The 27,218-nt window shown below is 41.4% G+C and overlaps 2 protein-coding genes across 4 annotated transcripts in view; one reads left to right on the top strand and one right to left on the bottom strand.

The window, feature by feature from the left end:
* Positions 1 to 22,296, top strand: part of RNF10 (ring finger protein 10) — a 37,069-nt gene extending 14,773 nt beyond the window's left edge. For 2 of the 3 annotated variants that reach the window (XM_079151317.1, XM_079151319.1), the window contains exons 3-17: positions 930 to 1,129; positions 2,815 to 2,905; positions 4,662 to 4,846; positions 4,926 to 5,062; positions 7,757 to 7,917; positions 9,751 to 9,876; positions 10,274 to 10,547; positions 10,749 to 10,882; positions 13,044 to 13,161; positions 13,376 to 13,477; positions 14,412 to 14,567; positions 16,752 to 16,864; positions 20,254 to 20,311; positions 20,400 to 20,558; positions 21,175 to 22,296. In XM_079151317.1, coding sequence (XP_079007443.1) covers positions 930 to 1,129; positions 2,815 to 2,905; positions 4,662 to 4,846; positions 4,926 to 5,062; positions 7,757 to 7,917; positions 9,751 to 9,876; positions 10,274 to 10,547; positions 10,749 to 10,882; positions 13,044 to 13,161; positions 13,376 to 13,477; positions 14,412 to 14,567; positions 16,752 to 16,864; positions 20,254 to 20,311; positions 20,400 to 20,558; positions 21,175 to 21,251 — 2,091 coding nt within the window. In that variant the 3' untranslated portion in view covers positions 21,252 to 22,296. The remainder of the gene's footprint in view (positions 1 to 929; positions 1,130 to 2,814; positions 2,906 to 4,661; positions 4,847 to 4,925; positions 5,063 to 7,756; positions 7,918 to 9,750; positions 9,877 to 10,273; positions 10,548 to 10,748; positions 10,883 to 13,043; positions 13,162 to 13,375; positions 13,478 to 14,411; positions 14,568 to 16,751; positions 16,865 to 20,253; positions 20,312 to 20,399; positions 20,559 to 21,174) is intronic. The other variant, XM_079151318.1, reaches the window with a different exon arrangement.
* A 913-nt stretch (positions 22,297 to 23,209) lies between these two features.
* POP5 (POP5 homolog, ribonuclease P/MRP subunit) lies at positions 23,210 to 26,252 on the bottom strand. Its single transcript, XM_079151464.1, has 5 exons — positions 25,603 to 26,252; positions 25,381 to 25,523; positions 24,144 to 24,293; positions 23,895 to 23,978; positions 23,210 to 23,794 (listed from the first exon to the last, which is right to left on the bottom strand). The coding sequence occupies exons 1-5, from the start codon at positions 25,620 to 25,622 to the stop codon at positions 23,682 to 23,684; spliced, it is 510 nt and encodes a 169-aa protein (XP_079007590.1). The 5' UTR covers positions 25,623 to 26,252; the 3' UTR covers positions 23,210 to 23,681.
* Positions 26,253 to 27,218: the final 966 nt, after the last annotated feature.

Genomic DNA, 27,218 nt, shown 5'->3' with positions numbered 1-27,218 from the left:
GGGCATTAAAATATGGCATGCCCATATTATGTAATGGTATATAGCCATTTAAAGTGACAGTGTACTAATTATAAACATGATAGAGTGTTTTATAATAAATAGGAAAGTTGGGGTGGGAAATGTACTTAGCTGACTTAGCACTTACCTTTACCACTTCAGTTTGGAATTGTTGAGGAACTGAAATGTGTCCTGACATTTCTTCCATCTTTGTATGCAGCACTGTATCTTACATATTGTTTCTTGCCACTTTCTAAACTGTTTCTGAATCTGCTGTTTGGGTTTATTTATGGATACAGGTAGTCTGCCTAAGTGTTCTATCAGTTTTAATTAACCAGGAATAGCAGTGAGTCTTACGAAGTCTCTGGCAGGATCCAGAAACCTATGGCAGTTAGCAGTGGCCTTCAGGCTACCTCCAAAGGGTGACTCCACAGACTTGCTATGTCGGGGGTGGGGGGGGTGGGAGTGGGAGGGAATAGCTAATAAGAATGAAGGTGCGGACCTCAGGTTTTAGTTCAGAGGTAGAGTACTTGCCTAGCATGGTGAAGGTGTTGGGGTGGATCCCCAACACCACACACAAAAAACAGAAGAATGAAGGTTTAGGCGTCATGTAGGACTGTGGGAAGATTAATCCAGTAAACAGATCTTTGTGCTTTAAGATAGCTAGAGGAGTTTGTGCTGGGCTTTGTCATTTAATGATTATTTGCCATTTAGCAGGGCAGACTAAACAATGTAAGAAATGGGAATGTTAAATGCTCTTTTTCCCCCTTTTCACTCCCATCTAGGTCTTGAATAGGCTTTAGTATTACCCCCTCCTTGGAAGATTATTTAAGTCCGTTTTAATATTTTAAGCTGTGTCAAAGGAGGGGTTGTGCTGGTTTCTGCTGTAAATTGGTGTTGTCCTAATCCAAAACACTTGTAATTCTCCCTAGGTAGCAGAGGCTCAAAGGGCAGAGTTTAGCCCTGCCCAGTTCTCTGGTCCTAAGAAGATCAACCTGAATCACTTGTTGAATTTCACTTTTGAACCCCGTGGCCAGACAGGTCACTTTGAAAGCAGTGGACATGGCAGCTGGGGAAAAAGGAACAAGTGGGGACATAAGCCTTTTAACAAGGAACTCTTTTTACAGGCCAAGTAAGTATTGCTTTTCGGGGAGAAAGTGGAATTGAGAGACTCTGGATAATTGGGTCGCTGCGAGGAGACTTCATTTAAACTGTAGGAGAGGGGCAGAAAAGAAACCGATGCCTCTTTTTTGCCTCTCTCATTTTCTTGCCAGGTAGATGTTCCTGGTACTTAATATAGTGGTTAAATAAATGGCATGAGTATTATGAAAAGGAGGAAAAAGTGGAATTGAACCTGATTTGAATCTCCTTGTAAAGAAGAGACCCACCCCCCCTTTGGTACTGGGGATTAGCCTAGGGTGTGAAGCACGCCAAGCATGCCCTCAACCTCTACCACTGAGCTATATCTCCATCCCTTTTTATTTTTTATTTTGAGATGGGATGTCAAATTTAATTGTCCTGCCTCAGCTTCCCTAGTAGCTGGAATTAACAGATGTGTACCACTGTGCCTGGCTAGAAAAGGAAATTTCTTGAGAATTTAATGACAAATTGAAATGCTTGGCATACATTTGCTAAAATACTGATTCCCTTTTGTTTTTCATTGTTGAGGATAAAAACCAGTGCCTTGACGTGCTAGGCAAGTGCTCTGCCACTGAACTAAATCCCCAACTTCTCTCCACCTCTGCTTTTTTGTTTTTGTACCAGGGATTGAACTCAAGGGACACTTACCCACTGGGCCACACCCTCAGCCCTTTTTATTTTTGAAATTTTGAGGCAGTTTCTCATGAAGTTGCTCAGGGTCTTGCCAGGTTGCCTAGGTGGCTTTGAACTTTGATCTTCCTGCCTCACTTCCTGAGCCGCTGGGATTACAGATATGCACCACTGTGCCTATCTCTCCCCGCTTTAAAAAATATATATTTTTTTTAGTTATCGATGGACACAGTACCTTTATTTAATATTTATAAATTTGTATTTCAGGAGAGTAGGGTCAGCAATTCAAAACAACAATTTTACAGGTAGTCTGAATTGTGTACCCTCAAGATAAATGTCCACGTCCTACCCCTCAGTATAATGCCTTATTTGGATATAGGATCTTTGCATATATGATTAAATTAAGGGTTCTGCTGAATACCTTTATTTTTTATGTGGTGCCGAGAATTGAACCCAGTGCCTCACATGTCCAAGGCAAGCACTCTACCACTGATCTACAACCCAGCCCTACTCCCTGCTTTTTGAGATGGGATCTTGTTATTCAGGCTGGCCTTCAACTGCTGGGCTCAAGTGATCTCCTGTCTCAGTCTCCTGAGTAGTTGGGACTATAGGCATATGACCCCATGGCCAGCTCCTCATCGTTTTCTGTTATATAGCATTTGTTTATGATGGTTTGACCTTGGACCTAGACTGAAGTAACCATTCTATACTTCATACAAACTGATCAGAGATGATTTGAGAATAGTTTTCTAAACCTGAAGATGAGCCACATTCTAGGATTCCAGGGTTTGAGGGAGGAAATCTGTTTACTTCTGGTTCAGAGACCCATGGTCTAGGTTAATTTTAGTTCAAAGGAGACCAACAGGGAACTTGACTGGGTTTAGACCTCTGTCTGCTGAGTCTGAATTCTTTCCAGAGTCAGGGCTCAGAATCGAGTCATTGTGAAGATGGTGCTTCACAAATGATGACTGCTAATGACTTACGATTGTATTTCAGCTGAGGACTTGATGAGTCTCACAGTTGTCCTGTTTTCACCCCTATTTCTAGCTGCCAGTTTGTGGTATCTGAAGACCAAGATTACACAGCTCATTTTGCTGATCCTGATACCTTAGTCAACTGGGACTTTGTGGAACAAGTGGTAAGTAGCTCAGCTAAATTTATAAGTTGTTAGTGGGTGAGGGAACACACAAGGGACAATAGTCACAAAGCAGCCGTTGGCTGATTGATTTCCTTTTCTGCCTTATGGTAGACATTCCAGTCCCTGGTTCTTCCTAGAGTTTATTTTGTGACTAATGGCACTGGTCTTAGCGATGGAGTGTGGAAGGTTCTGATCTGAAGTTAGATAAGCAGATCTGTCTACCAGCTCTCCTGGAAAGTAGTAACCCAGAAGAGAGACTTAATTTCCCTCCTTACCCAGCGGGGATCGATTACATGGACATTTCTTCACTGGTAGTCCATTGTGTAATCAGTGTCAAATTAGCACACAGCTATACCTTCTGTCAAAGCCACTGTTGTATTTGTTTTCCACCAAAGTTATGAACTCTAGGTGTCTCCTTGTTGATCTTAACAGGGTTTCTGATGTAGAATAAATTTGAAAATTGCAAGTATTTTACTTTTTTAAAATAAGTCCCCAATAATAAGTCTCATTATTGTGAAAATTCATAAAATCATCTGAGAATGACATAGAAAGCCTATAAAGTTTTATATATGTATTGGTTCAAAAATATAGCCAGGTATTGGCACATGCCTGTAATCTTACCTGCTCAGGTTGAGGCTAGAGAATTGCAAATTTGAGACCAGCCTGGGCAGCTTAACAAAACCCTATCCCAAAAAATAAAAAAGGATATAGCTCTGTGGTAGAGCACCCCTGGGTTAAATCCCCAGGGAGGGATGTGTGTGTGTATGTACACACACCCACACCTGCCCACTCACACACACTGCTAAACATAAAGTGAAAGTCGTAACTCCTATTTGAAATTACCTGTAGATTACTGCTGGTCCTTTCTTAATGCTTTTCTGTATATGTACCTATGAAATTTTTTTTTTTTTTTTTAATGGGTTCATGTGATTTGTTATATTTTCCTTTAATGTAAAACCTTCGAAATGTCCGTTATGTATTTGTTTTCCTTCTTTCCAGTACTGGGGATTGAACCCAGGGGGTGCGCTACCACTGAGCTACATCTGCTCAGCCGTTTTTATTTTGATATAGGATCTTGATAAATTGCCCAGGCTGACCTTGCACTTGTGATTCTGTTGTCTCAGACTCCTGAGTTGCTGGGATTATAGACATGTGCCATTGTACCCAGCTATGTATTTGTTTTATTTTATATTAAACCATTGTTTTAGTTTCCCTAATGATTTGCTTAAAGTGTTGTCATCTGCCAATGACTTGGGAGGCTGAGGCAGGAAGATCACAAGTTCAAGGCCAGCCTCAGCAACTTAGTGAAGCCCTAAGCAACTTGATGAGATCCTGTCTCAAAATAAAAAATACAAAGGGGTGCAGGATGTGGCTTAGTGGTGAAGCACCTCTGGGTTCAATTCTCTGGTCCCCCTCCAAAAAAAGAAAAGTGCTGTCATCTATAAACCTGCATTGTTAACAAATTACATGAGGATGTGTTGAGTGGCTAGGTACAGTGGCATACATTTGTAATCTCACCAACTCGGGAGGTTTGGGCAGAAGAGATTAGAAGTTCAAGGCCAGTCTCAGCAACTTATACCCTGACTCAAAAAAGCCTGGGGATGTAGCTCAATGGTAAAGCACCCAGTTCCCCCCACTGCCCCTGAAAAAAAGAATATGTTGAGTATAAGCATGTGGGAGTGATATAGGAGAGGCATTTAACTTTGACAGGTCTTAGTTATTCCAAAAGTAATGAAATTGTGGCATTTTGTTTTAGCGTATCTGTAGCCATGAAGTGCCATCTTGCCCAATATGCCTCTATCCACCTACTGCAGCCAAGATAACCCGTTGTGGACACATCTTCTGCTGGGCATGCATCCTGCACTATCTTTCACTGAGTGAGAAGACCTGGAGTAAATGTCCCATCTGTTACAGTTCTGTGCATAAGAAGGATCTTAAGAGGTGAGATGGAGCTATTTATTGGGTTAGACATCAGTCTGCCAGCTCCTTATTCTGCTTCACCTAAATGTCCATGTTACAGTGTTGTTGCCACAGAATCTCGTCAGTATGTTGTTGGTGATACCATTACAATGCAGCTGATGAAGAGGGAGAAAGGAGTGTTGGTGGCCTTGCCCAAATCCAAGTGGATGAATGTAGATCACCCTATTCATCTAGGAGGTGAGTTCCATTAATTTTGAGGGCAGATAATCTCAAGCGTACTCTCTGAGATTGTTGAATATATCTTCATATTGTCAAACAAATATTGAGCCTTTGGCTTGAGGTGGTAGCACACACCTGTAATTGCAGGTATTTGGGAGACAGGTAGGGGTTTTGCAAGTTGGAGGTCAGTCTGGGCAATTTAGCAAGACCGTGCTCAAAAAATGAGGAAAGAGTGAGGTGGGGATGTACCTCAGTGTTAGAGAGTCTCTGACTGGGTTCATTACCTAGCACTGCCAAAAAAGAAAGAAGTTTAGCTTTGGGGCAAGCCAGTTCCAGCATTTCAGGATTAGTCAGAAGGGTTCCAGTAGGTAGAATTTGCATGGAGTGGTTTAACTCTGGTTTCCGGGGTTTCACTGTCCCAGACTGGCCTTGAACTTGGAATCCTTTTGCCTCATCCTTCTGAGCAGCTGAGATTTCAGGCATGTGTCCCCACAACCAGCTTACTGGGCTTTCCTGAACAGTGTTTGGCATTGTGCCCAGTCTTGGGGGTTTCGCAGTCAGCCAGTCTTGGCATCTGTCATCAAGGAACTCAGTAGTCTAAAAGAAGATGCCGATGGTAGACGCATATAAGGCCATCGGGATATAGAGTGTGATAGGTAAGTGGCATTTCAGTTTTTTGGACAAAGGTGGAACTCTCATAAATGGTATTGGAATAATCATGAGAAAAATATAAGATTAGATACCAGTTTTATACTGGTTATAAAAAGTATTTCCAGCTGGGTGCTGGTGGTGTATGCCTGAAATCCTAGCGGCTTGGGAGGCTGAGACGAAGAATCTTGTTCAAAGCCAGCCTTAGCAACAGCGAGCCACTAAGCATCTCAGTGAAACTCTGTCTCTAAATAAAATAGAAAATAGGGCTGGGGATGTGGCTCAGTGGTTGAGTTCACTTCCTGGTACCACTCCCCCACACCCCTGGGAAAAAAAAAAATTCCAGATAGGTCAAAGAACTTAATGTCCAAAACTTTTAAACCTTAGAATACAGGAGGGAGGAGTGGCTAGATGGATAGATCAACAACAGCCAAAACGCTAATGAAAGGAAAAGAAAGAAATGTAAAAAAGCAAAATATAGGATATCTTTTTTAAAAACTTTGGTGCTGGGGTTTGAACCCAGGGCCTTAATTATGCTAAGCTGATGCTTTGCCACTGAGGTGGACCCCCAGCTTTAAGATATATCTGTATAATATCTTTATACAGTCTTAAGTAAGGGTAGATTTTTGAACCAGGCTGAAACCGTAGGTGCTATAAAGGAAGACTGGTGTGTTGGTCTTTTGGTGTGTGCATGTATATTTGTACTGGAGCTTGAACCCAGGGGTGCTCTAAAGATTGTCCAAAAAATAGAGATGTTCTAGAAATTATTTTAACCCAGTAGAAGAATAAGTTAAGCATATGACACAGCATTTCCCAGTAAAGGAAATCCACCTCTACATATCTGAGATGTCCATCAGATTTTTCACTCACTGCCCCTGCCAAAATATATTAGTAACACTGGGTTTTGTCAGGAATTGGGAAAGTGGGGACTGTAGTCCTTGGGAGTTTAAATTAATCACAGCCTTTTGCGATTTGGTAGGATTTAAAGATAGGTATAATAGTTATCAATGAGCATATGAGAATTTCTCGTTAAGTGTAATGAAGAGAAATTGGCAGTATAAATATTGTGTGAAAAGAACTTTATTGTAGTGCATCATTGTGGAACACTGGAAGGTGAGGATAGAGTAGGTCTGTTTCAACATACAAAATTTATAAAGACATTGAGAAATAAGCTGCAGAACATGATGGACAGTTTATTGTATAAGAAATCTTTTTTTATGAACATGTGAATAAATGTATAGGAAAAAATTGAAGACTACATATTCAAATTTGTAAATGGCATCTTTTAAATGGCACCAGAATAGGAGGACAGGAAGATATTAGGACATTTTAAGAGGGTTTCAAGATAACTTTTTTGGTAGCAGGAGTTGAACCCAGAGGTGCTTTATTATTGAGCTACATCTCTAGTCATTTTTTAAAATTTTTTTATTTTGACAGAGTCTAAGTTGCTTAGGGCCTTGCTTAGTTGCTGAGATTAGCCTCAAACTTAGATTCCTCCTGCCTCAGCCTCCCAAGCCACTGTCAAGATAACATTTTAAACTTTGTTAAAGTACAGAAACTATGGGGAAAGGAAGTAAAGGAAATAAACCAACCAAAATCCTCCTACGTGCCCCCAAAATGTTAAATGCAGACCTTTTTTCTGTGTGTGTGTCTTTCTGTGAGATTGGACTAGATTGGTCTGACATCTGCTGTTTTCACAGAACATAGGTCTCCAAGTCTCACTGATGGTTCTCTTAGAAAACCATTTCTAGTGTCAAAGGAATTCACGCTATAAATACTTCTTTGTGTAATGAACCATTTGTTATTGTTGGATATATGAATTGGCTTTCTGATACTGCAGTAATGCTGTAATTAAACATGACAAATACTTGATTATTTTCTCTATTTTCTTAGCCTTATGTTATAAGGTCAATTATAAACCTTATTTTGAGATTATTGTTAAATTATTTTCTAGGAAGTTAAATTACCCCATCTTAACCCTAGCAAAAAAGGGTGTGTGTGAGAAAGTTGTTCAGCTGCACTGACACTTTGAGTGTTGGATTTTGTGATTTTACTTTCTTATAGATGAACAGCATAGCCAGTACTCCAAGTTACTGTTGGCCTCTAAGGAGCAGGTGCTGCACCGGGTAGTTCTGGAAGAGAAAGTAGCACTGGAGCAGCAACTGGCAGAGGAGAAGCACACTCCCGAGTCCTGCTTTATTGAGGCAGCTATCCAGGAACTCAAGGTCAGAGGATGCATTAGAAACTAAAAAAACAGAGATGTTGAACCTTTCTACCCAGGGATAGACAGTGAACCTAATTATTTCAGACCCACATTGAGGTAAATGAATCTAGGAATGGCTAAAAAAAAGCATTCTGCTCTGGGCTTCGTAATGGGAAGGAAGGGCTGGAGATTTTTCAAAGTTTTTCAAGAGCTGAAAGGAGTGGTTCAAGTGATTTTTATGCAGCTGGGCATGGTGGTGCACACCTATAATCCCAGTGGCTAGGGAAGCTGATATAGGATTGTAAGTTCAGGGCCAGGTTCAGCAACTTAGCCAGGTCCTAATAAGCAACTTAGTGAGACCCTGTCTCAAAATAAGAACTGGGAATGTAGTTCAGTGATAAAGTGCCCTGGGATAAATCTCTAGTCCCCCACCTCCCCAATTTTATAACTAATTGTGACAGTGGAGTTTCTTAGGTTAGCTCTGCTCTTAGTTAAGCAAGGTAGGCTTTTAGGTTTGTTTTTAGAGGTGCTTTATTTGAGAGAAATGTGAAGAAAGCACTATTGCTTGCTCATTTGTTCCTTGGCAATACCTGCTGAGGATCTTGGAGTAGCAAGAATTGCCCAATTAAAGAAGTTCCTTTTTTGTATTTTGGTACCGGGGATTGAACCCAGTGCATGCTGCGTAAGTGCTCTGCCACTGAGCTATATCTCCAGCCCCACAACAGGGATTTTTAAACTTGATATGTAAGAATCAGTAATAGACTCCTCCCTGAGAGTGTTTTAGAAGGCCTGGGCTTGGTAGGCCCACTAATGTACATTGGAACAAGTTCAGAGTGATGCTGATGTGCTCATCCCCAGACCACACTTTGAGAACCACTGGTCTAGATTGGGACAGTAAAAACCCTTATTTGATGAGTGATTCACTTGTGAAAGACCTAGTGTTACATTTGTTTCACTTTTGCTTTATAACCTGCTGTGGTAAATTGGGTTGCCAACTTTCATGGGTAAGGAAAGGGAATCATGGGACAGGCATTTTGTTTTGTTTTGGTGCTGGCAATTGAACCCAGGGGCACTTTACCCTTGAGCTACATCCCCAGTCCTTTTTATTTTTTATTTTGAGACAGGGCCTCGCTAAGTTGCTGAGACTGGCCTTGAACTTGTGATCCTCCTGCCTCAGCTTCCCCAGTTGCTGGGATTATAGGCATGTGCCTCTGTGCCTGACAGGATAGGCAATTCACTTAAGGACACATAACTAAGAAGGGGTTAAGCTAGCATTCAAACTTTTCTGACTTTCAAGTCTCCTTATCATCCCATATATTTTCTTCCTGTAATTGTAGCACTTTGTTTAAATGCCTTCAGGTGGAAGAAAATACCTTTCGAAGCGTAGTTTGTAAAAACCAGAATGCTAGGATTGGGTACCCCCCCCCCCCCCCGACTTTTGAGTAGTATAGGGGTTTGAACCCAGGGTATCACGTGTACTAGTCATGTACTCTACCACTGAGCTACATCCCCAGTCCTGAAAGCTAGTTTTATGTTCTTGGATTTCTTTTCAGGAAGCTTTTGTGTAATGTCAGGGTCAAAGATTCTAAGCAGAATACCATCCTTCGTGAATGCCAGATGTTTTTTGCTGCCTGTTTTCCTGAACTGAATCCTTCCCATTGAGTCTCCCTAAATTATTCAGGCTGGACTTAAACTCGTGATTCTCTCTCCTCAGCCTCATGAGTAGCTGGGACTACAACCATGTGCCACGTCACTGGGCTTCTTGTTCCCTCTTTAGTTCATACTGGGTTCTCGTTCTTTACACTGAGTGTGCTTCTGGAAACTTATCTTTCTCTGGTCTTCTCTCTGGCCCTAGACTCGGGAAGAGGCTCTGTCAGGATTGACTGAAAGCAGAGGGAAGGTCACTGGTGTTGTGGCTGCTCTGGAACAACTGGTGCTGATGGCTCCCTTGGCGAAGGAGTCTGTTTTTCAACCCAGAAAGGTTAGTGTGCCCCTGTTGCAGTCTTAAGTGACTGCCATTCCTCAAATGCTGATAGTAAGCTGGTAGGTACTGCTGTGAAACTTAATTTGGAGGAGAGGGAATATGACTATTGCTTGTATGTTATTTTTCCCTGTGGATGTTAAGTCAATGTGAAAAACATCGAGGGAACTTCTTAGGTCTCCTCCTCATATCACCTTGCTTTTTTTTTTTTTATTTAATATTTTTAGTTGAAGATGGACATAATACTTTTATTTATTAAAGTGGTGCTGAGGATCGAACCCAGTTCCTCATCTGTGCTAGGCAGGCTCTTTACCACTGAGTTACAACCCCAGCCCATCATATTGCTTCTTGAAAATAGGACATAGACTTTCTGTTGACGTAGAGTTTGTTCCAACAGGGCATGCTAGAGTATCTGTCTGCTTTTGATGAAGAAACGACAGAAGTTTGTTCTCTGGACTCTCCTCATCCTCTTGCTCTCCCTCTGGTAGAGGAAGAGGAAGCAGTATCTGAACCAGAGCCTGAGGGGTCGTCGGAGGCCTGTGATGACTTGGAATTAGCTGCTGACAATCTTGGGGAGGGGACCGTTTGTATTGAGTCCAGCCAGCAGGAACCCATCACCAAGCCAGGCTTTACACACCTGAGCAGCTCTCCTTGTTACTACTTTTACCAAGGTGAGGGGCCCTGAGGAGAAAGACCAGGTTGCCTGCCACAGAGGTGTTCGAGAGGGACAGCCTGGCTTTCTGGGCAGAAGGTGCTTCACTGGATCCTGGGGGTGCCTTTTAGCATTGGGAGGGAAAGGTAGGCCTAGCAGTGAGAGGGTCTATGCTGAGAGGCTGGCAGAGACTCTTGGATAATAAAGCTCTTGTCTTCAGCGGAGGATGGGCAGCACATGTTCCTGCACCCTGTGAATGTACGCTGCCTTGTGCGAGAGTACGGCAGCCTGGAGCAGAGCCCAGAGAAGATATCAGCGACTGTGGTGGAGATTGCCGGTTACTCCATGTCTGAGGTAAGCGCCTGCCTTTAGAGGAGGAGGTGGTGGTGGTTGGGAAGCAACATTGACCTAATTTCTTTGTATGGGCTGAGCCAGCCTAAGTTCCTAAACCTTCAAGGCCTTTAGTTTATGTATTCTGTGTGTGTGTGTGTGTGTGTGTGTGTGTGTGTGTGATGTGCTGGGGATCAACTGCAGGACCTTGTGCATTCTAGGGAGCTACACTCCCAAAAAGTCTGTTTTTGTTGGTGATGGTGCTGTGAATTTTTTTTTTTTTTTAATTAGATTGTTCTTCCTTACTGTACCAGTGTTTTGGTAAGTCTGTTTTCACTGCCCCATTTCTCAGGTACATTTTTTGGGGGGATATAGATGTCTTCTCCTTTAATTCAAGATGGAGTTTGTCTTGTTTCTCTTTCTCCTCATTCCCTGTTTATTTGGTACTTGGGATTGAATCCAGATGCGCTTTACCCAGCTACATTCCCAGCCCTTTTTATTTTGAGAAAGGGCCTTACTAAGTTGCTGAGGACCTCTCAGCTAGGATATTTCTCTTTTTGGTGAGGAGGAGGGTACTGGGGATTGCACTTAAGGCACTTAAGCACTGAGCCCCATTCCCAGCCCTATTTTGTGTTTTATTTAGAGACAGGGTCTCACTGAGTAGCTTGGCACCTTGCTTGCTGAGGCTGGCTTTGAACTCGTGATCCTCCTTTCCCAGCCTCCCGAGCTGCTGGGATTATAGGCATGTGCCACTGTGCCCAGCTTCAGCTAGGATGTTTCTTAAGCAATGAGAAGCTGGGTGTGGTGACGCACTCTGGTCACAGTTACTCAGGAGGCTGAGGCAGGAGGACTGCCAAGTTTGAGGCTAACCTTAGGAACTTAAGGCGACCCGGTTTCAAAAGTGAAAGATAAAAAGGGCTGGGAGAGTTAGGCACAGTGATGCATGCCTGTAATCCTAGCAACTCAGTAGGCTGAAGTAGGAGGACTTCAAGTTTGAGGCCAGTCCCAGCAACTTGGTGAGGCTGTGGCCAGACAGTCTCAAAAAGGGCTGGAGATAGAACTCAGTGATAAAGCACTCCTGGGTTCAATCCCCACTCCAAAAAAAAAAAACAAAAAAAAAAAAAACAGGCTGGGGATGTAACTCAGTGGTAGAGCACCCCTGGGTTCTATCTTGAATACCAGAGGGGTCAGGGGGAATGTCTTTTTTTTTTTTTTTTTTTTTTGGTACTGGGGATCAAACTCAGGGCCTTGTGCTTGCGAGGCAAGTACTCTACTAGCTGAGCTATCTCCCCACCCGGGATGTCTTAATAAAGAAGTCTGGAGTGGAAGTAGCTCAGTGGTAGAATACTATGTGTAGCATACCAGAGGCCCTGGGTTCAGTCCCCAGCACATACATACACAAAAAAATGAACAAAAGAGAAACCTTGAAAAGTCCTTGTCCTTTGGATGCTTTAAGCTAGGTACACAAGCTTGAAGTGCATTTTTAGTTTAGCAGATATCTGAATTATGGTCTTTTTTTTTTATTTTTGGTCTTTTTTTTTGGAACTGGGGGTCAAACCCAGGGCTTTACAAATGCAAGGCAGATGCTTTGCCACTGAGTTACATCCCAGCTCCTGAATTATGGTCTTATAATTTACATATGTGTATTTTTTCCCTTTGGGTATTATCCTTGTATTGATGACAAATTTGTCATAAGCCTCAAAATTAGAAACTTTGGGTACTATCAACTTTTTCAAACATGTGAAGAAAAAGAATAGCAAAATAACTATAAATTTTTGTTTTTAACTGTTGTAGGCCAAACTGTAGTAGGGAAATCTGTTTTATCTTCCTGCTTTGATATCATTTGTTTTGTCAGCTGTTTCCAGGTTATTTTTCCAACAAATACTTCTGTCTTCCCTATTCTTTCACTTCAGTGGTGGACCCTAGGAAATCAGAAATAGCTGATTAGCTTTAGATTGTTACCAGGCTCAATATATTCACTTTTAGCACAAACTGAATTTAATTGTTTATTCTGACTATGTGCACAATTTCTGTTTTGCTTTTCAAAGAGATGATAATGAGAACTGCTCTTTAAATCTCTGTTTTCTATGAGTGTATGTATACTGTTGGAAATTTGAGTTGGGAGCCTTTACTCTCAAGAGTTAAGCCTAGCCTTACTTGAGTATTGGTCACTTTTCCCATGTAGGATGTTCGGCAGCGTCATAGATATCTCTCTCACTTGCCTCTCACCTGTGAGTTCAGCATCTGTGAACTGGCTCTTCAGCCTCCTGTGGTCTCTAAGGAAACCCTAGAGATGTTTTCAGGTGAGAAAGCTCATTTTGCTTTTCTTTATAGTGACTGGAAACCAAACATGGGTGGAGACTTAAGACTACCTAGAGTCATTCCTCCTGAAAGGCCCCATCCCATTCATCTAGTCCAGCCAGGCTCACTGGTGTGGGCTTAGCAGCTAGTCACCTGGGAAGAGTTAATGGCCAGATGGTCTGGAATCTGCCTTCTCACAGCTTGACTAACCTACAGATGACATTGAGAAGAGGAAGCGTCAACGTCAGAAGAAGGCTCGCGAGGAGCGTCGCCGAGAGCGTAGAATTGAAATGGAGGAGAACAAGAAACAGGGCAAGTGTAAGTTCAGGCGCTCTCAACAAGGCTTTGTGCCCAGGAGCCAGGCTGCTTGTGTTCATGTCTCAGCTCTTGTCATTTGTTTCCTCAGTTCTTAGACCTGAGTCATGAAAATACATCCTTTATAGGCTTGTTTGAGAAATTAAATGGGTTCATAGGGTCACAGTGAAGATGAAAATGAAATTCACCCTGGCATGGTGGGTGACAAAAATCTCTTCCAAGGAAGGGAATTGGAGTTCTGCTGAGAATGCTGGGGGCAGTTGTCTCATGGGATCTGTAGGTCATAGATCTCGCCTTCCAACTATTAAAGGGAATAGTGCCACACAGTGAGTGCCACGAGTGTCTGATAAAGTAGAAACTTTGAAAACCAGGAAATGCATGCAGGAAGTTAGACTTGAGAGCTCTTGTGCCAGTAAGCAGGGCAGAGTCCATTGTGCTTCATTGAAGCTTCATTGAATCCAGTGGATTTGTGTGACCCTCAGGCCTCACTATGCACTAAAAAATGAAAATTTGAGTCTTGGATAGGAAAAGGACTTAGTTGTGATTCCACATGATATGGCAAACACTATAAATTTTACTTCTCAAACTGGGCCAAGTATATACCTGGGGTTCCACTACTCTGTAGATATTTGGCTCATGTCTTAAACTTGGAGAAAACAAATGTTTGCTGAACAGGATTTTTATGTTTTAACTTTATTGTGGAAATAGACAAGCGGGTTGAAAGCACACCATGTTTATTATCCACCTTCAATTATGAGTAGTTAGAACAAGCATTTTTATATTAAAAACATAGGATGGCAATTTTTATAAATTGGGTTATTAAACTTCTGTATCCTTCAGAACCTTGAGGTTATTTATGCATATTGGCCTCCCTCAGCTGTTGATAAAAATTTGAGGAATTGTAAATGTACCTACCATTACTGTCTTTCCTTTGTAGATCCAGAAGTCCACATTCCCCTAGAGAATCTACAGCAGTTTCCTGCCTTCAATTCCTATACCTGCTCCTCTGATTCTGCTTTGGGTCCTACCAGCATCCAGAGCCCTGGGGCCCTCTCCTTTTCTCCTCTTAGCAGAAGTCCAGGTTCCCATACAGGTAAATAACTGTTGAGATTTAATATATTCAGCCACTATCTAGACTTTAAACAAAACCCTTTAAGCAGCCTCTGACCTACTCAGGTGATATAGTCTCAGATAACTTTTACTTGGATAGTTAGCTCTAAACTACATCAAATTCTTGCCATTTGATTTACCTTTTACATTGACTGTACTGACTTCTTATGACTTGCTGATCTAAAAACCTCAAGGTAGCCAGGTGGTGGCACTTGCCTGTCATGCCAGTGACTGGAGAACCTGAGACAGGATTGCAAGTTTAAATCCAACCTCAGAAACTTAGTGTGGCCCTTAACAACATAACAACCCTATCTCAAATTTTTAAAAGAAGTGGGATGGGGTTGGGAGGCGTGCTGCTGAGGTTGTGGCTCAGTAGTTAAGTGCCCCCCTGGGTTCAATCCCCAGTACCAAGAAATAATAAATAAAAAAAATAAAAACCTCAAGGTAGCTCACTAGGTAGGAAGTTTCCTTTGACACAGCTGTTTTATCTCTAGTTTTTACATTTGGGGCACTACCCTCTATTTCAACCTCTTTTTATATATCTTTTTATTGTAGTAGCATATATAATAATGAAGAAGAAATGGCTTACAAAGTCTATTGATAGGGAAGTTACTAAGTTGTAGCATTTATGCTATGAAATACCTCACACTTATTGAAGAAGGAAATAGCTATCTTTTTGAAATAATGGAAAGATAAAAGGAAATTGTAGAGGGCTGGTTGTAGCTCAGTGATAGAGCATTTGTTTAGCATGCACAAAGCCCTGACTTTAATCCCTGTACCTCGCTAATTGTAGAATTTTGTGGATTTTTAAAAAATTACAGGGGCTGGGGCTCTAGCTCATTGGTAGAGTGCTTGCCTCACATGTATGAGGCACTGGGTTCAATCCTCATCACTACATAAAATTAAAGATATTGTGTCCACATATAATTTAAAAAAAATTTTTTTTTTTTAAAAAGCATTTTATTGTACATTTATCTACATGTACTGGGACAGGTACATTCCAAACTGGTACTCCAAGGAGAGAAGGATCGAAAGTTTGTTCAAAGTTACCCTTGTCCTTTTTAAAGTTAGTAAATGAAGACACTTTTTTCTTACAGAAAAATTATGCTTTTTTTGTTTTGTTTTTAAAGCAGTACTGGGGATTGGATTTTTGTCTTTGTTTTTTGGCAGTACTGGGGATTGACCCCAAGGCCTCACATATGCTAGACAAGCATCCTACCACTAAGTGTAACTGTGTAATGAAATGAAATACTTGGAGTTATTGACCAGGGCTGGGGTTGTGGAGTGCTTGCCTAGCATGTATGAGGCACTGGGTTCGATCCTCAGCACCACATTGAAATAAATGAATAAAATAAAGCTCTATCAACATCTAAAAAATATTTTTATATAAATAAAAAGTAAAATAAAGGTCCATTGACAACTAAAAAATGTTTTTAAAAAAAAAAAGTTATTGACCATAAATTTAGACCTCTCCTTTTGGGGGTGGTGGTAACTGGGAATTATACCCAGAGGCTCTTAACCACTGAGCCATATTTCCCAGCCTTTTCTGTTTTTTTTTTTTTTTTTTTTTTTTTTTTAAGGACAAGGTCTTGCTTAAGTTGCTGAGGCTGGCTTTAAACTCATGATCCTCCTGCCTCAGCCTCCCAAGCTGCTGGGATTACAGGTGTGTGCCACTGTGCCCCACTGTGTGTCTTGAATTCTAACCAGACATTTCCAGGTTATATATGTGGCTAGAACATAAAGGCTGACCTAATTAATTTTTATCATTGTGGTTTTTTTTTTTGTTTTTGTTTTGTTTTGTTTTTTTTTTAAGTTTTTCCAACCTCAGTAAAAATCAGTCTGTGATAGAATATCTAGGCATTGAGAGCCAGCCTTTGGAAATTGTAGCATTTCATAAGGAAAAGGGTTATTCTTGCTGTGGAAACAGATTTCACCATGACTTCTACTATTACAACTATGAAGCTTTTTCTCTCCCTCCACTGATCACTGATGTTAGCAGTCAGTAATGTTCTTGGCTTTTTAAAAACATGGCAGAGTTGAAGGTTGGATCAAGGTTCTCTTTGGTCAGTGGTGGACGGGTGTTGGTAATTATCCAGATCTGACTCGAGGGTTCATCTCTCTTCATCTCAAAGGCACTAGCTTTTTGGAATTTGACTTATATAATCAGGTTCTTTTTCAGACTTTCTACTGACTCCTCTGTCACCCACTGCCAGTCAGGGCAGTCCTTCATTTTGTGTTGGGAGTCTGGAAGAAGATTCTCCCTTTCCTTCCTTTGCCCAGGTAAGTCATTTGCTTGTGAAGCACCCCATGGTATTTAGCATGAATTTGGCTGCTGGTTTTTCGGGAACCTCATTCAGGGATTGTTGTTCCTCATCTAATAACAACTGAACACATTGAGTCATCTGATAGGGAAATTGTCTGCCTCTTGGAGATGTATGCCACGAGGAGTGGCTAAGAGTAGAATCTGTGGGTATCCTCTCTGTTAGAGGCAGGGGGCTTATAGGCTAATGTTGCATTGCGTTGATTCTAATACATACATGTTGGAGGTTTTTTTTTTTGTTTTTTTTTTTTTGTTTTTTGTTTTTTGGTTTTTTTTTTTGGTACAAGGGCTCTTGACCACTGAGCCATATCCCAAACCCTTTTTATATTTTCTTTAGAGACAGGGTCTCATGAAGTTGCTGGAACTGGCTTAGAACTTGGGATCCTCTTGCCTCAACCTCCAGAGCTATAGGGAGTAGAGGCATGCACCACCATGCCTGGCTTTCAGAGGCTTTCTTAAGAGGAAGTTCATGGCTTTAGTCTCAGCAGTTACTGTAGACTTACCCAGGAAAGAGGCCAAGAGTAACTGAGAGAAAAATCTGAGTTTTATTTTTTTTTTAAATCACTACATTGTAAAACTAGACACTGTTCCAGAAACTGGGGATATATCAATTAATTTTAATGGGTTTTCTGTTCTAGGATCTCTTGTTCAGCTGGTATTTGTTACAAAGAATAAACAATTCCTCTGCACTTTGGGAAGGAAAAGATTGTCTGGGTTATCTGTAACTAGTCAACGCATCATCATTGGCGAGCAATGTGGGAAAGCACCAAGCTAGTGAGATTTGATGTCAAATCACCATTTTTTTTTTTTTTTTTAATGTTTTTTAGTTGTATGTGGACACAGTACCTTTATTTTTATGTGGTACTGAGGATTGAACTGAGGGCCTCAATGCGTGCTAGGCGAGCATGCTACCACTGAGCCAACCCCAGCCTTCAGATCACTTTATAAAGCAAAATATTCATTTGTTAACAAGCTGACTTCATTCCTGCATCCATATAACTGAAGATGATGGACAGATGACCCTATAAGAAGTCAGTGTTCACTTCTTTTGGGCTAGTTTGGAATAATTACCTCAACAATTCTTAGAGAGTAAACCTGTCTCAACTTACAATGGGGTTACATATGATAAACTTATCATAAGTTGAAGTATTGTAAGTCAGAAATGCATTTGATACCCCTAACCTCCTGAACATCATAACTTCCCTAAAATATGCTCAGAACATATATTACCTTGCAGTTGACCAGAATCATCTTTTATGATGTGTTGAATGTTATCTAATTTATTGAATATTGTTCCAAAAGTGAAAAATCCTTAGTTAAATCATCTTTAAGACCTACTAATATCTGTAGTTGATATGGATTTTTCTCATGTAAAAATGACAGTTTGTGCTGACAGATAAGTAGAAATTAAATTTTTGAAAGAAAGGTCCTAAAGGCATGAAAGATGAAAATAATTGAGTGCATTCTGAAAATAAACTACTGAATTTTAGAAGCAAGTACCATGTGGCTTTCAGGAATTAGGCCAAATGCTTAGGTTGTTTTGTTTATTGCTGTTGCTTTTTTTTTGTTTTTGTTTTTTTTTCCTTTTATGTGGTACTGAGGATTAAACCCAGGGGTGATCTACCACTGAGCCCACATCCCTAGGCCTTTTAATTTTTTTTAGATCTTTTTATTTTTTATGATCTATTTTCTTTGAGCTTAAATTTGAGACACTTAAGTCTTAAAGAGTTGAAATAATAGTATTATGAACAGTCAAACACCTTTTTGCCTAGATTCATCAATTTTAATTTTTGCTATATTTGCTTTCTTGTACCACTTATGTGATAAGTTCTAGATATCTTGCCTATTTGTTTCAAAATCCCTTATTTTTTTTTTTTTTTTTTCAGTTCAGGGTGTAATCAGATTACTCATTTGTATTTAATTGTCAAGTCTCTTTAGCTTCCTTTGGTCTGTAACAGCTCCTCTGGCCTCCTTCCCCTCCTCCTTGAATGGATAATTTTGAAACATCCTGGCAAGTTGTTTCATAAAACGTCAAATGGTATAGATTTGTCTGATTGTTTTCTCATGAGTGGTTTTAGGTTAAACACTTAAAAACCATTTTTGGTAAGAGTAAAGCACAGGTGATACATTTTAATCACATCTTAAGATGATTAGATGCCATGCTACTTGGACTCACTCTGGGGGGCAAAGGAAGAGGATCATCAAAGTGAAATGATAAAGGTTATTCATTGAAAGCAACACCTACTGACTGTGGTGGCACATGCCTGTAATTCCAGAGACTAGGGATGCTGAGGCAGGGGGACTGCAAGTTCAAGGCCAACCTGGAGAACTTACTGAGACCCTGTCTCAAAACAAAAGCCTGGAGATATAGCTCAGTGGTATTGTGCCCCTGGATTTGATCCCCAGTACTCTCCCCTCTGAGACACACACACACACACACACACACCCCAAAAAAAAACACCCTGGCCCTGATGGAGATGAAGACAGTTCCCCAGCGATTGTTCTGATTTACTATACTTGAAGAATTTTACAGGTCTGTGGCTGGATCCAAAAGTTAATGATTTAAGCTATTGGAAAATCAAAGATTAAAAGGTAATGAGGAGGGCTGGGGTTGCTTAGTGGCAGAGCACTAGTTAGCATGTGTGAGGCACGGGGTTCAGGCCTCAGTACCACATATAAATAAATAAAGGTCCTTCAACAACTAAAAATTTTTTAAAAAAAGTAATGAGGGGAAAAAAAATAATAAAAAGGTAATGAGGGGGCTAGAGTTGGGTTCAGTGGTAGAGCACTTGCCTGGCATGTGTGAGGCCCTGGGTTTGATCTTCAGTGCTGCATATAAACAAACAAATAGATCCATTGACGACTGAAAATATTTTTTTAAAAAAGTGATGAGAATGCTGTGCTCTTTCAGGATAAAATTTAGTTTTCATAGCCTTAAGTAACTGAAGTTCAGTAGCCACGTGGTTTGTTTTAAAAGTTGAGTGTACCACATTGCTTGTTTGAGCAGGTTCATGTTTTAAGGGGTTTTAAGGAGGACAGGAAAGTTGACTAGAAAAGTCAGCATTTCCAATTTGAGCGCCTGAGTAAGAACCTCTTGTACCTTCTCTGTAGCATTCTTTACCTATTTCCTTAAGGAGCGGATTAGCTTTACCACTTCTTGGGTTATACTGCCATTTCCACTGTGGGATACACAGGATAACAGGACATGACTGAAATGGTGTGTTAATGAGAGAAGCGTTTCACAGGTGATGGTTGGTTCTGTGCCCTCCTAACCAGTTGTTGTCAAGTCTGATGTCTAGAAAAGAAGTTGGGCTAAAAACTTACATCATCTCACTTCCGACTTTTGCAGATGCTGAGAGTTGGAAAAGCAAAAGCAGATGTGTGGCCCAAAACTGTTCCAAAGAAAGGTGAGGAGGGCCTACTGGTGAAGGGTGAGTTTGGCCCTTTTCATTAAAAGTGCTAGTTCATAGAATTATAACACTGCTTTTTTTCTAGATGAAAACAGCTTAATTCCTCCTGCCCCTGTAGACAGCGATGGAGAGAGTGATAACTCTGACCGTGTTCCTGTGCCCAGTTTCCAAAATTCCTTCAGCCAAGCTATTGAAGCAGCCTTCATGAAACTGGACACACCAGCTACTTCAGATTCTCTCTCTGGTAAGGGCGGAGAACTGGAGTGCTCAACATAGGACCTGCACACTTAACACAGAGGTGCTGCTCTTCCTGCCTACACTCAGCAGCAGGCACCACAGATTGGTCAACCAGTTTAGGTTTTCAACATATGATTATCAACTAATGTTCCATTTGGTTTGGCAGGACCTGTTGACCACCCCAGATAAATTCTTGAGGCCTGGAAATGAAATTTGAATATTTTTTCTTCCAAGACAGTGGAAAGTAGATCCTGCCTATACTTTAGAATCTTGATTTGGTAAAGGGTGATTCATAGATAAGAAAGTCAGTACCCACTGTGTGGTACTCATAATTAGATAAGAATGACACATTTATGGTGTGCTTTGTATGTGCCTAGAATTGTGCAGATTTCCCCAACAACCATTTTAAATGGGTGTAACACTTAAGAGTTGAGGAAGCAGGGTCAGGGAGGTAGTGTCTCACCCAGAGACAAACGTGTAGTATATGCCATGATTGGCATTCGAATCTAGAAGTCTAATTCCAGAGTCTGTACTTTAACTGACATTGAATGACTTGGTAACGGAAAGGCCAGGAAACAGAGATGGCATTGTAAACTAAGTGAGCTCTTTCTATTTTCCTTTAGAAGAGAAAGGAGGGAAGAAAAGGAAAAAACAGAAACAGAAGCTCCTGTTCAGCACCTCAGTTGTCCACACCAAGTGACACTACTGGCCCAGGCTACCTTCCTCATCTGGTTTTCTTTTCTGTGCTTTTGTTTTGCTGCTGTAATTTTTAAGTATTTTGAGTTTGAACAGATTAGCTTGGGGTTGGGGGAGGGGGTTTCCACAATGTGAGGGGGAATCAAAAATTTTAAATACAGTGTATTTTCCAGCTTCCCGTCTTTACACCAAAATAAAGTATTGACACTCACAAGAGATCTCTCCCTGCCAAAGCTTTTAGTTTGTTGCCAGGTTAGTGTTTTTGATCCATGTGTAACTTAACCCAAAACAAGTTTGAGCTTGAGGCAGCCCAAACCAGTGGTACAGCACTGCTCTGCTGCAGCATCATGTGTCAGGCTTCCTGGTCTCTCTGCATACCTATTAGTTGTCTTTTTAAAAATGGTTGAATCTTTCTTACCTGTTCAGTTCTCCTTGTTAAAGAAACAGAGGATGGGAATAAAATGAATTTAGGACACCCATTTTGAATTGAAGTTTTTTCTTCTAAGAAATGGCCAGGGTGTGGTGTCAGATCTGTTGCCATGTGTGAGGGAGTTTTTCCTCAACTTGGCTCTTCTTTTAAAAAAAAAAAAAAAAAGTACCTGTCACTAAGAAATCCTTGGTTGGGATGTGCCATCCCTTTGGTCAAACTGTTTTGACAGTGGCCTGAGTTGTAGGAACAGGAGTCCAGCATTCCTGGACAGCAGGTTGACAGCAGGAACACATATTGCTTTGCCTCCCTTGTCTAGATCAGCTCTATCCATCCAGCCCTGACATCAGGTGCTGGGGCTAGAATCCAGGGCGTGGGCAAGTGGCCTGCCCCTGAGCTATATCCCCAGCCCTTTATTCTTTTCTTGCTAAATTGCCAGGCTGGCCTCAAAAAATTGGAACCCTCTTGCCTCCCAAGTAGCAGGGATTGTAGGCATTTGCCACCACACTGAGCCCTTTTTATGCCTTGATTTTTAGCTCAATTTGAATTCTGCTGCTGCTTAAGTGATCTCTAGGTGTAACAGAATGAAGTCAAAGTTGCAATAAATCACCTGCACAAGTAATGCTGAGTTTGTTTGTTTTTTTAAGTTCTGTTTACAGGTCAGCTAGGTACATTACTTCTTAAATACAGGTTAAGGTAACAGCTGCTTTGAGCTTGATCAGTTCTATCATGGACTAACATTTCTAGTATGAGGCTTAAAGCTGGATTTAGGGGCTAGGGATGTGGCTCAATGGTAGAGCGCTTGCCTCACATGTGAGGCACTGAGTTTAATTATCAGTACCACATATAAGTAAAGGACCATCAACAACTAAAAAAAAAAAAAAAAAAACTTAAAAATGGCAAGGTAAAGCTAAATCCAGCTTTTTTTTTTTTTTTTTAAATCCTGAGTCAAGAAGGGTGCTTAGCCTGTAGATAAAGGCATATGTTGAAGTAAACATCACAAATCTTTCTATTAAATGTGGTGGTGCACCCCTGTAATACCAATAGCTCAGGAGGGTGAGGCAGGAGGACCTCAAGGTTGAGGCCAGCTTCAGCAATTTAGCAAGGCCCTCAGCAACTTAATGAGACCCTATCTCAAATTTTAAAAAAGCTCTATATATGTGGTTCAGTGGGTAAGCACCCGAGTTAATCCCTGGTACCAAGAAGAAAAAAAGTTCTACATCCTTTTATTATGGAGAAAAGAGATCCTTGGGGATGTCATTAGGAGGTAGCAGGCTAAATGTGGTCACAAGGCTTTTACCCATTCTAATTCCTATGAGTGTGCAGTGTTTAAGGCCACAAAAAAGAACTGCAGAGAACTGAATTTGGCACATGCTCCAGGACCATGCAATAATGAGTGAGTGAAGCCAGTCCCCCAATCCCTAAGTGCAAAAGCTGCATTTCTTATCAAGTCACCTGATGAAATATTGGGAAGGAATCTGGTATTTATAAAGCCCAGATTAGATTAGCTATAGATCTGTATAAAGTTTAGTTGCTGTGTCTTAAAATTTCTATTCCAGATGATTTATTTTGCTTAAGATCCAGCTTGGGAGTTGAGAGTACAAAGCCTCAAAGGAAGGCTAAATATTAAAAAAATAATACCACAGAGGGAGTCAGTCTTTCATCTACAGTCAGTCATGTTGTAGATGGGGAGACTTGGCCATACATGAATTCTATAACCCCTTTTTGTAATTTATGCTAAATGCTATAAAAGTTAAATATATTTAACCTGATGTCAACCAAGCAATTAGGTACAGAAATGTAACTACTGAGCCTTTACAATCTGCAGAACCACTGAGCCAAGGGATATTAAAGGCAACTTAATTAAGTCCTCCATTTTGGACTGGTCACTTGTCTTCTGGTTGGTAGTCTTCCAGTTTGGAAAACTGTAGATGCTACTGCCTCATAGAATGTTCTGTTTCCATAAGTGGGCTGGACACAGTAGCCACCTTTGTGACAAGCAGAAGTTCATTCCATTGCTTCAGCAGCCTCTTCACCACCATTGTCTGAAAGCTCTTCCTCACCAGAATCCTCTAGTAAACAGCTCCTTGTGACAGACTTCTGGATAGCTTCTCGCTGTCCTGGAGAAAAGCATACAGACCAGGGATGAAGGATTTCTTTGGGAGCAATCTCCTGTTCAACTGAAGCTCAATCACTGCTTGGTGGGTTAGTGTTGCTTACCTTCATCGGTGCAGTTATGTAACAAGATCAACAACTGTCTCCTGTTGTACTGAATCAGAAACTTCTGACATGTCCTAATTGTACCTGAAAGATTTTTTTGTGGTCAACAGCTTGTGAAAGACCAAGAGATAAGCAAAAATGCCTTGTTCTCAATGGGACAACAGGATGACCCACCCACCCACCTGTCATGATTGATAATTGAATCTGTCATTTACTGAAAATCAGCAGCATACCACATGGCACTCCTACCTCCCACATGTAAGGTGTTGAAAAAACAAGGATAACGGTGTCCTTTGTTCTCCAAGTATGTGATGAAAGGAAGAGCTGACCACACAAGTTGGTAGAATTCTTTTCGGCATCGAAGTAGCACTATTCCAGTATAGGCATTGAGGTATCGAACTATAGATAAAGAAAAACTTGGAAAATCTTGGATTCACAACAGTTAAGATATTTTAGGGAAAAAGCCTATGTACCAGAGACTCTTCTAGGAAAGTGGCACTTGGGAGGATGCATCGGGGAGTAAAAACAGGTCCCTGAAAGAAAACCTTAGAACAAATCATTTATAGAGGGTAATTCATTGCTTTATACACCACTCAACTGGTAAATGAATTTAGGATTTAAAATACTCTTGTCCAAATGGGATGGGAGAGGTCAGTCTTGGGGGGGAAAGGGGGACACCTTAACTGAAAGACAGGTGGTTGTACTATAATTGGGCTTTTTAAAAATTAGTTTTGGTGGTGGTAGTGGGGATTGAACCCTGGGGTGCTTTACCACTGGGTTACCCACCCCCACCTCAGTCCTTTTTAGGTGTGTTTGAGACAGTATGGTTAAGCTGCCCAGGCTGGCTTCAAACTTGGGATCCTAGGGCCTCAGTCTCCCAAGTAGCTGGGATTATAGGCCTATACCAGCGCACCTGGCTCTGTGGTTTCTTTTAGCACTTGGGAGCTGAGACCTCACTTGAGGTCTCCTTAATTCTCCAGGATTCAAGATTGGGCTTAGGATGAAAGAAGGAACTGTAAACAATGTGGTACTTGGAAAAGGGTCTCTGCCTGGGCTGATTTCACATTTACATATACAGCAATCGTGTTCTGTACTACTCTTTCAAGGTTTTTCTAGATGTGTGTGGGGAGGTAATTTTGACAATATGCATTTTTCCATGTGATGTCAATGTATCCAAATAGTAGCTCTTACTAGGAACTATATATGGTTCACCTTAAATATATTAAATTTAATTACAATCTTAAAGAGAAAAACAGGTACAGAAAAGATTTTTGTCTAAAGACCCACTCACTGCCTTCAGGTCCCTGTCCTTAGCCCTCTATCCAATTCGGACTCCTTCCGATCCGGGTCCCAGACACCTAAAACCTCCAAAACGAGGGATGGTACACGGACTTGGCCGCTTCGGGTCGCTCGCGCCCCTTCTTTCTCCCTTCTACGGCGCCTGCCTGCTCCAAATCCCGCGGTCCCCCAGCGCCCCTGTACCCACCCGCGAAACCGATCGAGCAGGCGGCTGCGCCGAAAGTCCCGTGTATCCTGGCAATCGTGTCCCGAAAAAGGACACCCAGCACTCGGTCCTCTAGACTTAGGCGACAGCGAGGGTCGTCTGACACCAATTCGCAGAGCAGGTACCTACAGCAGACGAGAGGGAGGTGAGCGCGAGGCGGGGGCGGGCGGGGCACCGTGGGGGGCCCCCCGAGCCACAGCTCACCGGTGCTTGAACCGCACCATGGCGGCCTCCGCCCCGGCCGGCACGACGTACACGCCGGATGTCGGTCCCGCCTGTGGCCAATGGGAAGTTTGGCTCCTCAGCCTTGCAGCCACTCGCAGAGGGAGGCAGGATGGGGGCGGAGCTAGGACGTTGAGAGGTCGAGTTCTGTGTCAGTCTCCTTAAAGCCCCGCCTTTGCGTTTGTAAGAGCGCATGCGTCCTTCTGAGAGTTCCTAAATGTATGTGGGGGCCGGACTCATCAATTGAGTGGCGTGTTGCTGTGGTGGGTGGTTCTACTCCACGCCGGAATTTATAATACTGGTGGACAGCCGCCGCATTTGGTGCCCCGGGATCCTGCGATTCCATTATGTATGCCATTATATTCTCTCCCCAAGATGGACGGTGGAACTTTTGAGGCCAAGACCCTGAGGCTCAGGGATTAACACTCGGGAAATCGGACCCTTATTTTCAGGTTAGAGCTCGGTTTTTCTTCCATGCAACCAAAGTTCTATTATTGTTTGGACCTTTCAACAGTCTTATGAAGGTGGGTGCTTTGGTAACGTTTTTTGTTTGAAAAACATTATGTGGTCATTGTATTTTTCGGATTTAAAAAAAATATACAGAGAAAAGCACAAAGAAGCAAATAAAAATAAATTCTAATCCCAGCACTGGAGAGAGGATAACTGTCATGAAGTGTTTTCTTTCATCATTTTCCCCCTGGGCCGGCGATTCTCAAAGTGTGGACCAAGGCCCACAGAAACTGCTCAGGGAGTCCCCAACTTCAAAATTACTTTCATAATAATGCGAAGATGTTATTTGCCTTTTTCATTCTCTCAAAATGGACAGTGAAGTTTTTCCTGAAGCTGAGTGACAATGTGATGACAGCATTGCTCTGAAACCTAATGGCTTTAAACATTTCTTCGTTTTAATGTTCATGGTAAAGATTGATAGAAATAGCGGGGTGGGGGGAGTCCTTTGGAATCCTCTGTAAGACTCTACAGGAATCTTGAGACAAAAGAACTGTACCCTATGTTAAATTATGGACTTCCTTTTGTTTTCTTTTAAGAATATAGGATCATATTCTTTCTTTCCATTTGAAAAAAATACATATGTGGCATATTCTTACGTGTACAACTAAGTGAATTTCTGTGTGTAAACTTGTGTGTCCACCACGCAGTTTTATATAGAGTATTTCAGTATTCCTAAAGATTCCCAAGCCCTCTTCCCAAAAGCCCTTACTAGACGGAGCTACTGACTTCTATCACAATAGATTAGTTTTGCTTATTCTTGAATTTTACATAAATAATCTCCAGCATGTTTTCTTTTGGATCTGGCTTATTTCACCCAAAATTATTGTAAGACTCATTCTTGTTTGACTATTTTCATATCAGTTGTTCTGCTACAATATTATTTCTTATGCATGATTACATTGTTTGAATGAATCACTGTTTACTTAGTCAGTGTTCCCTTGATGGCCGTTTAAAATATCTCCAGATTTTTTTGTTCTACCCAATACTTGGATGGATAGCCCTGTAGCTACCTAGGTCTTTATGTCCATCCCTAGTTATCACGGCATTGGCTGGTTCCGTGCGATTCATGAAGGGAGACAGGTTTCACA

The sequence above is a fragment of the Sciurus vulgaris genome (assembly GCF_902686455.1).
Source record: "Sciurus vulgaris genome assembly, chromosome: 8".
In the NCBI taxonomy this organism is placed as follows: domain Eukaryota; kingdom Metazoa; phylum Chordata; class Mammalia; order Rodentia; family Sciuridae; genus Sciurus; species Sciurus vulgaris.
This window is presented reverse-complemented; position numbering and strand designations above follow the sequence as displayed.

Coding starts and splice junctions, on each gene's coding strand:
- POP5 (XM_079151464.1), bottom strand. CDS start 25,622: ATGGTGCGGTTCAAGCACCG. Junction 24,294..25,380: donor CTGCTCGATCGGTTTCGCGG/GTGGGTACAGGG, acceptor CTTTATCTATAG/TTCGATACCTCAATGCCTAT. Junction 23,979..24,143: donor CAACACCTTACATGTGGGAG/GTAGGAGTGCCA, acceptor AAAATCTTTCAG/GTACAATTAGGACATGTCAG.